The sequence below is a fragment of the Zingiber officinale genome, chromosome 10A (assembly GCF_018446385.1).
Source record: "Zingiber officinale cultivar Zhangliang chromosome 10A, Zo_v1.1, whole genome shotgun sequence".
NCBI lineage: Eukaryota > Viridiplantae > Streptophyta > Magnoliopsida > Zingiberales > Zingiberaceae > Zingiber > Zingiber officinale.
Genome location: NC_056004.1, coordinates 32,990,586 through 33,004,349, shown reverse-complemented (window position 1 = coordinate 33,004,349; position 13,764 = coordinate 32,990,586). Strand labels below are relative to the sequence as shown.

The 13,764-nt window shown below is 36.9% G+C and overlaps 1 protein-coding gene across 1 annotated transcript in view; it reads right to left on the bottom strand.

Moving 5' to 3' along the window:
• Window positions 1-13,764, bottom strand: part of LOC122027414 (alpha-N-acetylglucosaminidase) — a 79,882-nt gene that overhangs the window by 26,459 nt on the left and 39,659 nt on the right. The window contains exon 7 of the mRNA XM_042586364.1: window positions 11,637-11,718. Within this exon, the coding sequence (XP_042442298.1) occupies window positions 11,637-11,718 (82 nt within the window). The remainder of the gene's footprint in view (window positions 1-11,636; window positions 11,719-13,764) is intronic.

Below are 13,764 nucleotides of genomic sequence, written 5' to 3'. Positions count from 1 at the left end.
TTTCCAGCTTTGGAATGTGTGCTGGATTAAGTACAGGAAGAGGAAAAAGGCACTCGAACCTGCATCCCACACTGGCGCAAGTGAGCTGGCTGGTTCCTCATCAGATGTCGGCTCCAATGGCCAAACAAGGAAGGCGCTGAGCCCAGAGGATCTGAAGATGAGACAGACTACAGCAGGAGAGGATGCTGAAGTTGCTGCTCCTGCTGCACGAGAAATAGAGAGGCACCACAAGTAGAGAGACGGGAGGGAGGAGGAGAAGAAGGCAAGCGGTGTAACATGGCGAATAAACTCTCGCAGGGCCACCGGTAGGACGAGGATGTCGTGCTGGGCAACCGATCGCGTAATAGTTGTGCACGTTAAGGGAAGGAATTGCTTTCCGCCGATTTGGGCAGAAGCAAAAATGATCAAAAAATTACCCATCGATGAATTTATAAATTTGTCTGTTCAGTAAATAAGAGAAAGGAATATAATCCATCCTTTTTAATGAGGTAAATAGAGGAAAATTTTCCATGGTGGAAATTTTTCCATGATTTTTGTTTCCTTCGTCCCAAGTAAACAAAGCATAAATGTTTGAGATTTTTCCAAAATTTTTAGTCCTAACCATAATAACAACACCTAAGTCTTCCTTACAAGTTAACCTAGCATCTAGCTTGATCCCAAGTTTTTACACAACTACCCTAATCCTATCCTTTCTTTTTTGGGTAAAATACTCTAACCTTATCTTTGTAATCCAAGGACAAAAGAAACAAAAAGAATAATTATATAGGAACCCACATTTTTCAGTCATTTCTCACTTTATTAGTTATGGAAAATAGCCTTTGAAAGTATGACATGGGACACGACTTGCTGTATGAATCCAAACACACCAAGATGATGCTCTTTGGCCCAACCCACCAACATAAATAAACACATTTCACAACAGCTAAACATTTGTTCAGTTCAAAATTTGTGTTTTATTCCAAATTATCCTTAAACACGATACTTTATCTCATTAACATGCAGCTGGCATAGACAAATCACTGTTAAATATATGCTGATGCAATCTTCTGGATGAGTATATAGATGCTACACTTTTCAGCTAAATTGCATTTCATAAAGTTTTGGAAGCATATTCATAACTTTCCTATAAGTTTGTTTTCCATGAAGTCACTAAGGGTCTGTATACTTTGATGGAAAAGTGGGAAGGAAAAAAAAAAGCTGAGAGATTGATAGTTTTCATTTGTTTCCTTGGAGGCAAAACAAAGGAGAAGAAAAGAGAAAGCAAAGGAGAAAGGGAAAAATTTTGTTGCTAGTTAGATTAGAGGAATTAATTTGTTTAATTTGCTTTAATTTTGGATTAATTGAACTGGAACTTCACTGTTTTGGTTGATTTGAAACTAATTGGGCTGAAATTTTAGGACTGAATATGGTCTGTTTCTTGTTGTGTTGGCTCTGGTTTTTTTGGACTCAAACTGGACTTAACTAGGGTTTAGTTGGGCTGATACTATGTCAAATTTGACTGGGTAACCACTTATCCAACAACTTCCACAGTTAGAAATGATCCAATTATATATTTATGGCATAACTAGTACTAGTCTAAATATATAACTAATTGCTTCTTGATCAACATAGCAGGCATAAAAGATTTCGAGGCACTCTAACTGTTTCTCTGCAGGCAGAGACACATAGATTTTGAACTTGCATAGGAAACAACCGATAGAAAGGCCTAAAGAATTTTCCTATATCAACAGCATGTGATAGGTTATAATGAAGTGGAACCATAAGCTTTATCACCCCTCATCCATGCTTGTCACACTTCTTGGCTTGACTAAAAAAACAGCTTAAATCAAAATGATGGGATCGGGCTGAATGAACATTGTGCACCCGTTGTCAAGTCGGTTGGTCCTTCCTTAACCCAAGCATATTTCGTGCCATTCAACACAGACCACACTAACTGCCTCAGCTTCATCCATAACCTATAGGCACCTTAGCAATCAATCACCACAGGTCAACATCAGCTATAGTGCATCTCTCATGATTCAAGTCACCTTCATCAACAAGCCATCCCTCATTAAAGGCAAGTGCCTCTGCTCTTAAAGTTTGCCAAACAAGCATCCAGCTATGTGATTTACAGTTAGATGCCATCATTGCTTCACAGGTATACATGAACGGTCAATGGTCATTCAAGGCATCTTCTCTTTCAAGACCATTTTCCTCATATGGTATGAGCTTTTGGCCAATCTGTTCCCCTACGCTATTACTCCAATGACCGAGCTCTATGATTCAAAGACACCCTTTTTCCGCATTGATTGATGTTTTCTTCTCAATTACTCATCAACCATCATCGATAAGGTTGACTTTTACATGTTAGTATTAGCCCTAGTACCAATTATGAGATGATTGTAAAGGGCTCCTTTTGTATCATATTTCATTATTAATAAAAGGCAAAGTTGGTTATTATATTCATTTCAATTCAGTGCCGAATGAATAAATATAATAATATCCTAGAGTAGGAAGTTCTAATCTATAACATATCAATTAGTTGAATTGATAGTGAGATATTGTAGATACTCTTAACTATTCCTAGTCAAGCATTAATATGCAAGGACAATATTAATGCGTTGAGACTAGCATGTAGGTCAACGGATGACTTAATCTCACAAGTCATGGATATGAGATATCAGATTGACACATGGGTATATATTAGAAAATATATACTGAATGACCCGCCATGAGAATATTTCATGGATCGTTATATGAGTGTTATAAACATTCTCATGTGATTATTAGTATGAATAGTCCTTAGACCTAAATTCACTACGGTTCCCTACACAAGGAGTTGTGTACTTTGGTATCGGCAAACGTCACATGTAACAAGGTGGACTATAAAGTCGATTACTGGTATGCAATAAGTTATGCGGAGGGATGTGAGTGATGTAGATGAGATCTATCCCTTCCATATAATGGAAGTGATATCTGTGGGCCCCTTGATTAGTAGGACACAATAAAGCATGGTCATGCTCAAATGAGTCAATATGAGATATTGACCTTATTTGATTGAGTGTGTCTACCTAGAGATCAAGAAACACGAAGATTGATAAGAGGATGACACGTTTTATGCTTCATTGATCAATCTAGATATCAAGGATAGAAGGATTAAGTCATACAAGATAATAGACACGGAAAGGTTAGGTCGGATCTCGACATTCTCGTCACTTGAGTAGCAATGATGTATTGCTAGATGTCATTCATTGCTTATGTATCTAAAATGATTTTAGATATATTGCCAACGTTATGAGAGCCTATTGGGTCACACATAATGAATATATTGATTTGGAGATGGATTATGAAGTTAAGTTTAATCCAAATTATACACATTGAGTTAGACTCGAATGAATTCGGATTAGACTTATTGAGTAATGGGTTAGATTCATTGGTTTATTGGGTTAATGGCTTATTGGGTTAATGGTTAATCCAATATTCTAAATCCAACCCATTAAGATTAATGAATATTAATAGAGATTAATATATTATCATTAATCAAAAGGAAGATCAAGAGACAAAAGCGTTTTTGTATTCATTGGATGAATACAAAAGTCATTTGTAAAAGTAACCTTTAGGTGAAGTAACCTTTTTGATAAAGTAACATTTTGGTGAAGTAACCTATTTGGTAAAGTAACCCTTTTGTGAAGTCACCTTATATAGATGAAGTGACCTTTTGGGTGATGTGATCTTCTTGGTTTTTGCTCTTCTTCCTTCTTCCACTCTTGGCCGAAACTTCCACAAGAGGTTGCTAGCACAACCTTTGGTTGTTTCTTTCTCCATTTCATGAGTTCGTGAGACGGACGGAGAACGTGTTCGTGTGGATACCATAGAGGCATAGACGTGTTGATCGTGCTGAGATCTACATCCTAAAGAAACGTTGCTATCGGGATTGCGAAGGGCACGCAGCAAAGGTATATATATCTTTTAACAAAATTTAGTATATGGTTTTCTTTGCATGGATCTTCTTGATAGGAACTTAATTTTCCGCTGCGCTTTTCGACATGTTTAGAGCTATAGTTCCTTATAGTGGTATCAGAGCCACTTGCGAAGGCATATACTAAGTTGTAAGTAGATTTTGATATGCGATATAGAAATGCATGAGATTTTACTATGATTTACATGATTATGAGTAAGATTTAAGCTAATGGTCTCGGCTAAAGTTTTATGGGTTGCGGGGTCTCGGGCATGACAGCAGCTCATACAATGAGTATGCAACTTCGGGGGTGTCACCCCCTCACCCCACAAGGGGGGGCGCTGCTTCCTTAACCCCCGCCCACTAACCGGCTAGCGGGACTGCCGTGGCATTGCGACTCATAGGTCGTTGTTTAAATCATAATAGATTTTATGCCATAAAATATTGTGAATGTTATGTGAAATGGAGCATGGTTATGACCCTTAACCCCGATGTGATTAGATGTGTGTTGTAATTTATAATACGACCTACGTATCGTGTCTCTCCCTTTTCTTTCTTGTTGTAAATTTATACTACGCTCGAATGTAACTCGAGGTTTCTTTAAGTTTTGTAATGTACAAATTAGAGAAGAACAAGTCTACTGGACGACGGTGAAAAGGGATAAGGACAACAACACACGACGACCGTGGAAGCACTTGGAGAAGATGCTCTGACATAGGTTGACCTTATGATCTTCTCACTGGCTTGAGAGGATCATAGAAAATGGGGGCATAACCATGTCACGTTTTATTTGATGCATATATGTGATGTATGTCATGATATGCTATGCGATGCATGTGTAGTTTAATCATGATTAGGTCTCTTTTATATATGCCTACCAAAGTTTGGTACTCACTTCTAGCTCGATCAATTATAGTCAGGTTTTGCCAAAGCAAAGTGACTTGATTTATCTTGCTAGAGTGTGATAGGACAATAGTGATGTCTGACTATTGGACTTTGGGTGTGACTTAACTAACTTACCTCAATTGAACTTAAAGGCATATCTCATACGATGTAATTAAATTATACTAGTCTTGGGCGATTAGCCAAAGCTAACTCAAGATGTGTTATAATGTGGATTTCATAAGATGGGGAAATGAACAAATAGTCTTGTTCATCCAATGATATAAGAGTTACATATGATGTAATTGGTAAACGTTGCCTACTTATGTTATACTTAAGTCTTAGTCGATTAGCCAAAGTTAACTCAAGATGAGGTATAACATAGATCTTGTCCCACATGAATGTCAACGTGATTGGACTTGGAGCTAGTAGTGTGGGTAACACCATATTCATGACTTGCTTCTACCAAAGTTTTACAATTCAGTGGGAGAATCATTTAATTAAAGGCCTAATTAAATGACCTAAATATAATACCTATTTCTGTATTTTATTGTTGTAGATCACCATGTCGTCAAATACGTTGAATACTCTCTCTCTCTACGATCTATCCTCGATAAGGACAAGCTCAATGGAGCTAACTTCCTGGACTGATACAAAAATCTAAGAATAGTTCTTAAGCAAGAAAGAAAATTGTACGTCCTAGAGCAGCCCATTCCTGAAGCACCCCCACGACTACCACTAGAGCTGATAAGGATGCTTATAAGAAGCATTAAGATGATGCATTAGATGTATCATGCCTTATGCTCGCCACTATGAACTTTGAGCTTCAGAAGTAACATGAAAACATGGATGCTTATGATATGGTTGAATATTTTAGACAACTACATCAAGGACAAACAATGCATGAGAGATTTGAGATCTCTAAGGCTCTATTTCAATGCAGAATGCAAGAAAGAAGTCCCGTAGGGCCTTTTGTGCTCAAAATGATCGGGTATGTGGAGAACCTACAACGATTGGGATTTCCACTAGGCCAAGAATTGGCCACTACCTTATTTTGCAATCATTGCCTGAAAGCTACAGTCAATTTGTCATGAATTATAACATGAATGAAATTGACAAATCATTGACTGAGATGTTGAGCATGTTGAGAAATGTTGTACTCAACCTTAAAAAGGCAAAACCTAGTACCATTTTGATGGTGCCAAAGGGTAAAGGCAAGTGGAAGCCTAAAGGTAAGGGTAAGACCCAAGCCAAAGGCAAGGGCAAGACTCATGCATTGAAACCCAAAGGTGGGGTTGCCACTGTGATGAAAACGGACACTAGAAGCGAAACTGCAAATTGTACCTAGAGGAAGTGAAATGATAGAGAAGTGAGACTTCTGCCTCAGGTATAAATGTTATAGAAGTCAATCTATATATTTCTTCTTTATGGGTATTAGATATCGGGTGTGCATCTCACATTTGTACTAATATGCAGGGGCTGAGAAATAGTAGATCTTTGACAAAGGGCGAAGTGGACCTACGAATAGGCAATGGTGCAAGAGTTGCTGGTATAGTTATAGGAATATATTCCTTATCTTTGTCCACTCGGCTTGTTTTAGAACTTGAAGAGTGTTGTTATGTGTCTGCCTTAACTAAGAATATCATCTCTGTTTCTTGTTTGAACAAGAAAGGATTCTCATTTGTAATAAAGGACAAATGTTGTTCCGTTTATTTCAATGAAATATTCTATTATAGTGCACATCTCGTGAATGGACTCTATGTTCTAGACTTTGACAACCCAATCTATAACATAAATACCAAACGGTTCAAGTCTAATGATTTGAACCAAACATATCTCTGGCATTGTCGCTTACGTCACATAAATGAGAGTCGCATATCCCAACTCCATAAGGATGGACTTTTGGACTCATTTGATTTTGAATCATATGAGGTATGTGAATCTTGTCTTCAAGGCAAGATGACAAAAACACCATTTAGTGGGCATAGCGAAAGAGCTAATGACTTGTTAGGACTCATGCATACTGATGCAACCCTTTCAGAATAGCAACTAGAGGAGACTATTATTACTTCACTACTTTCACTGATGATATTAGTAGATATGACTACGTGTATCTGATGAGACACAAGTCAAAATCCTTTGAAAAGTTCAAAGAATTCAGAATGAAGTACAAAACCAACTTGGTAAGCGTATTAAGATGCTTCGATCAGATCGAGGTGGGGAATACCTTAGCTAAGAATTTCATGACCATCTCGTTGAGTGTGGGATCATATCTCAACTTACTCCACCTGGCACACCACAATGGAATGGTGTATCAGAAAGGAGAAATCGTACTTTATTGGATATGGTGTGATCAATGATGAGTCAAACATAACTTCCTACTTCCTTCTAGGGACATGCTCTAGAGACGGCCGCTTTCACACTTAACCACGTTCCATCTAAGGCTGTCATAAAGACACCATATATAATATAGACTAGGAAGAGTCCCAAGATGTCTTTCATGAAAATTTGGGGATGTGAGGCTTACGTTCGACAACAAGTCTTAGATAAACTAGGACACAAATCAGATAAGTGCTACTTTGTAGGATATCCCAAGGAAACAAAGAGATATTACTTCTATAATCCCACACAAGACAAAGTGTTTATTGCTAGAACTGGTGTCTTTCCAGAAAAGGAATTTATTTCTAGAAAAATTAGTAGGAGTCAAGTCGATCTTGAAGAAATTCAAGATACACAAACTGGCACCGGAGCCTTAATGGAAACTGAACAGGTACCACAAGATATTATGGATCATGATTTTGTTACACCACAAGAAATTATAGAGCAACAACATGCTCAAGTAGCACAAGCTCTACACAGATCTGATAAGAGCTGTCGTCAACCTGAGAGATATTCTTTTCTCTTATCTGACAACGGTGATGTAGTGCTAGTTGGTCTCAACGAGCCAACATCTTATCAAGAAGCCATACAAGGCCCAGATTCTGAGAAATGGCTAGAGGCCATGAGATCCGAAATAGAATCCATGTACATTAACCAAGTATGGACTTTGGTTGATCCACCTAAAGGGATCAAACCCATTGGGTGTAAGAGGGTTTTCAAAATAAAGACTGACATGGATGGGCATGTGCATACGTATAAAGGTAGATTGGTGGCTAAAGGATTCAAGAAGTTTATGGTATAAACTATGATGAAACTTTTTCACCAGTTGCGATGCTAAATACCATTCGAATCATGTTTGCTATTACTGCTTACTATGATTATGAGATCTGGCAGATGAATGTCAAAACCGCATTTCTTAATAGAAATATACTCGAGAATATGCACATGACACAACCTGAGGATTTTGTAGATCCAGAGCATGCTGGAAAGGTATGTAAGTTGCACTGATCTATATATGGATAAAAGCAAGCTTATAGAAGCTGGAATCTTCGATTCGATGATGCGATCAAAGCGTTTGGTTTCATTAAAAATGAAGATGAACCTTGTGTCTACAAGAAGATTAGTGGGAGCACAGTCATCTTTCTCATATTGTATGTAGATAACATACTTTTCATTTGAAATTATATCCCTACTCTTCAATCACTGAAGACTTGGCTTGGGAATTATTTCTCAATGAAGGACTTAGGTGAAACAGCCTACATTTTAGGTATCAAGATCTATAGAGATAGATCTAAGAAATTATTTGGTCTAAGTCGGAGTACATATATTGACAAAGTGCTTAAACGTTTTGCCATGCAGAATTCCAAAAAGGGATTTCTGTCGATGTCACATGGTATGAGTCTTTCGAAGACTCAATGCCCTTCTTCTAAGGAAGAAAGGGACCGCATGGATCAGATTCCTTATGCATCTGCTATAGGGTCTATCATGTACGTCATGCTTTGTACTCGCCCAGATGTCTCATATACATTAAGCATGACGAGCAGATACCAGTCAGATCCAGGTGAAGGTCACTGACAGCAGTCAAGAATATTCTTAAATACTTGAGAAGAACTCAAGATTATTTCTTGATCTTTGGAGGCGATGAAGAGCTTGCTGTAAAGGGTTACGCCGATGCTAGCTTCCAAACAGATAAGGATGATTACTGGTCGCAGTCAAGGTATGTATTTTGCTTAAATGGTGGTGTTGTGAGCTAGAAGAGTTCAAAGCAGGACACAGTATTCTACAACAGAGGCCGAGTATATTGCAGCTTTAGCTGCAGCAAAGGAGGCAGTTTGGAATAGGAAGTTTATTGCCGAGCTTAGCATTGTTCCTAGTATAGCGAACCAAATAAACCTCTATTATGATAACAATGGGACTATTACACAGGCTAAGGAACCTCGCTCTCATCAGAGATCCAAACATATACTACGGTGATTCCATCTCATTCGAGAGATTATCAATAGAGAAGATGTGAGGATATGCAGAGTACCGACCGATGCTAACATTACGGATCCTTTGACCAAGGATTTGCAAAGAGGAAGCATGATGGTCATAGGCCATTGGGTATTAGATATTTCAATGATTGGCACTAGTGCTAGTGGGAGATTATCAGTATTAGCCCTAGTACCAATTATGAGATGATTGTAAAGGGTTCCTTTTGTATCATATTTCATTATTAATAAAAGGCAAAGTTATTATATTTATTTCAATTCAGTGTCGAATAAGTATAATAATGTCCTAGAGTAGGAGGTTCTAATCTACAACATATCAATTAATTGAATTGATAGTGAGATATTATAGATATATATAGAACACTACTCTTAACTATTCCTAGTCAAGCATTAATATGCAAGGGCAATATTAATGCGTTGAGACTAACATGCAGGTCAATGGATGACTTAATCTCACAAGTCATGGATATGAGATATCAGGTTGACACATGGGTATATATTAGAGAATACACCATGAGAATGTTTCATGGATCGTTATATGAGTGTCATAAACATTCTCATGTGATTATTAGTATGAATAGTCCTTAGACCTAAATTCACTACGGTTCCCTACAAAAGGAGTTGTGTACTTTGGAATCGGCAAACGTCACTTGTAACAAGGTGGACTATAAAGTCGATTACTGGGTATGCAATAAGTTATGCAGAGGGATGTGAGTGATGTAGATGGGATCTATCCCTTCCATATAACGGAAGTGATATCTGTGGGCCCCTAGATTAGTAGGACACAAGAAAGCATGACCATGCTCAAATGAGTCAATATGAGATATTGAGTTTATTTGATTGAGTGTGTCTATTTAGAGATCAAGAAACACGAAGATTGATAAGAGGATAACACGTTTTATGTCTCATTGATCAATCTAGATATCAAGGATAGAAGGATTGAGTCATACGAGATAATAGACACGGAAAGATTAGGTTGGATCTCGACATTCTCGTACTTGGGTAGTAATGATGCATTGCTAAATGTCACTCATTGCTTATGTATCTAAAATGGTTTTAGATACATTGCCAACGTTACGAAAGCCTATTGGATCACACACAAAGAACATGTTGATTTGGAGATGGATTATGAGGTAAGTTTAATCCGAATTATACACATTGAGTTAGACTCGAATGAATTCGGATTAGACTTAGTGAGTAATGGATTAGACTCATTGGTTTATTGGGTTAATGGCTTATTGGGTTAATGGGTAATCCAATATTCTAAATCCAACTCATTAAGATTAATGAATATTAATAGAGATTAATATATTATCATTAATCAAAAGGAAGATCAAGAGACAAAAACATTTTTGTATTCATTGGATGAATACAAAAGTCATTTGTAAAAGTAACCTCTAGGTGAAGTAACCTTTTTTGAAAAGTAACCTTTTGGTGAAGTAACCTATTTGGTAAAGTAACCCTTTTGTGAAATCACCTTATATAGATGAAGTGACCTTTTGGGTGATGTGATCTTCTTGATTTTTGCTCTTCTTCCTTCTTCCACTCTTGGCCGAAACTTCCACAAGAGGTTGCTAACACAACATTTGGTTGTTTCTTTCTCCATTTCATGAGTTCGTGAGACGGACGGAGAACGTGTTCGTGTGGATACCATAGAGACGTAGACGTGTTGATCGTGCTGAGATCTACATCCTAAAGAAACGTTGCTGTCGGGATTGCGAAGGGCACGCAGCAAAGGTATATATCTTTTAACAAAACTTAGTATATGGTTTTCTTTGCATGGATCTTCTGGATAGGAACTTATTTTTCTACCGCGCTTTTCGACGTGTTTAAAGCTATAGTTCCTTACAAGGCATAGGAACAAAACTCTGCCAGTCCATTCTTGATGTCTCATATTTCACTCTTATAGGATCTTCCATTCGGGTCTTGTGTTGTTCAGGACAGCTTGCTGATTCAGAACTTGATCCAACTCTTCTTAATAGGGCAAGGGATGACGTTGCACCCGTATGAACCCCTGCATCACATTGAGACATCACAACCATTTCTAAGACCACATAAAAGTTCTTGATTTTTAAAAGATCAATGATCTGACAAACTTTGACCCATTCTTGCCTATTTGCAATAGACTTCCATGGCTACTGATGATAACCAACTACCTACAGACCATATCCCCCAAATGCACGTCTACTCAAGTAAGATTGGATCAACCTTTCAGTCAACTGATATCCAACTTGCTCCAAAATTGAATTGACTGATCTTGTAAAAACTAGTCAACTTAAAGGACATTGATGGGAGGATTAATAACAAAAAAATTTGAGCAATATCTCTAAATTAAGGTAAACTTGACAAAAGTCTGCAGCAAGTTCCATGTAAATGTTAAAGGAAAAGCAGTGCAAATTAACACCATGCAGCATACACTAAACAAACAAATCTAACAAAACAAATACCAATCACCCAGTCTGGTAATTCTTGCATAAGGGAATATCTTCCTAAAAACAGCTGGAACATTCCCAGAGAACGATGGTAACACTGAAAATCATGAAAAAGTAGTAAGCAAAAAGAATAACTACCCCTCACAAAATAAAGGAACTATAAACTTATAAAAATTGACAAAAATCTAAAGTTCATCATAAATGTGAATACAAAGAGTTGTTTTAGTAGAAATTGCACAATTCAGCGTTATTCATCCTCAGTTTCTTAAATGAATACTTTCAAAAGAGTGACAAAAATGGAACCAGAATATACTATTTTTAAGGGACAGCACATGAGAAGACACATTTGAATTAGTAAACCATATATGCTATCTTGCTACCTGTAGTGCAAGGAAAAATTTAGTAAAAGAACTAAATTCCATTGTACAAAATGAAAAACATCAAAGTGGGATTAACTCAAATAGAATCAAAGGCTAAGGGTTCACATTTCAAACTTACTTTGGATATTGAAACTTGTTATAGAGTTTGGGTTCAAAGACTAAAAATGACAATTTGGAACCACTGAACGGGTCACTTCAAGTGAATTAATCAGAAAATTAACCACGGTAAAAAAGTTTGTCTTTCTTCTCTTCAAAGAACCTCTTTCTGATGATCAAGCCATATGATAATTAACACTAAATTCTTAAGGTCTCAGCTCTTACCACCTAAGATGGCCAATTCATACCAATCACATCAGCCAATAGCAACCAAGGATGTGTCAGAATGACATGTTATGACCATATTTAGCAGTATGAGGTTCTGTGTCCTTATATCAAGAGGTATATCGACAGTCACTGATTAGTTGCCCTTCACATTAACTTACACCAAATTGCCAATTAGAATTCATGTTTATGGTAAATTGCTAATAAAAAAAATTCATTATCATTGAAAACTCACAGAAAACAGCCCCATGATTATTAGGAGAAGAGAGAGCTTAGACAAATTTGAGTTCAATGGAAGCTCATCTTGCTCCTAAACGAGCTTGCCCATGAATATAATTTAAGGCACTAAATGATGATCATCAGGCAATAAAACACCACCTCACTATCTGTGGTTGTGTTACTGAAACTTATATTACAAGGATGGATCATGATTCTTTGATACTTGCATGATATACAATCACAATTGTCATTCATACTCATGCCCTTTTATATAATGAATGACATTCATTTTGGTGTTAATAAATTGCTAGTAAAGTGACTCTTATTAAAATAGTTAAGGTACATAGTCAATTAATTATAAAATTTATACAACACAAATTTCAATGGTTTAGCTTAATAAATTAACCACAATAACTAAAGCTATGTGAGACCCGTATTAAAAGAGTTAAGGTACATGCCCAATTAGGCAATGTAAGACCATGAGAAATACGCACATCGGGGAAGACCAGAAGACTTGGCTAGTAATAATAAAATAAAATAAAATTCACTTAAATATAGATGAAAATGCAATAGGGTATCGAGCCCAATGGTGTAGGATGATCCATATAGCCGACCTTATTCAGTAGGATAAAGGTTTGGTTGTATATATATTCGGTTATGTTCTGTACATCTTTGTTGTATTTCATAAAAAATAAATCCAGTAGATAGCAATTGAGAGGAATAGAAAATAAAATTTATAAACATAGAAATTGCAATGATTTAGCTTAACAAGTTAACCACAATAAATGAAGCATGCAACAACAGAAACGGTATGTTGCCTCCATGTCTCTTTAAATCACTTTGCACTCTATCTGTTAGAAATACTAGCATGTATGCAATTTCATGAAGCTGAATTTGCAAGTAAATTACATACACATTTTCAGAAAATCATATTCAAAGCCATTTGTCATTTTGTGATGTAACTTTACACCTTGAAGTTCATGGATCAGTGTGGCTTATAGAGCATGATAATCATGAGACATGCTCAGCTTATGCCCTCAATCTCGTCCAAAAATAAATGTTTCTACTCAATAGATTCATTGGGAATGGACACTAGGGAATTGGAGAAATCTAGCACACATGATATATGCTTTATTGAGACATCTTGTTTCATGGATATGATTGCAAGGACACTAGTGCACGCATGGGTGGTCATTAGAAATGAGTTCACAAAATTGGCATGC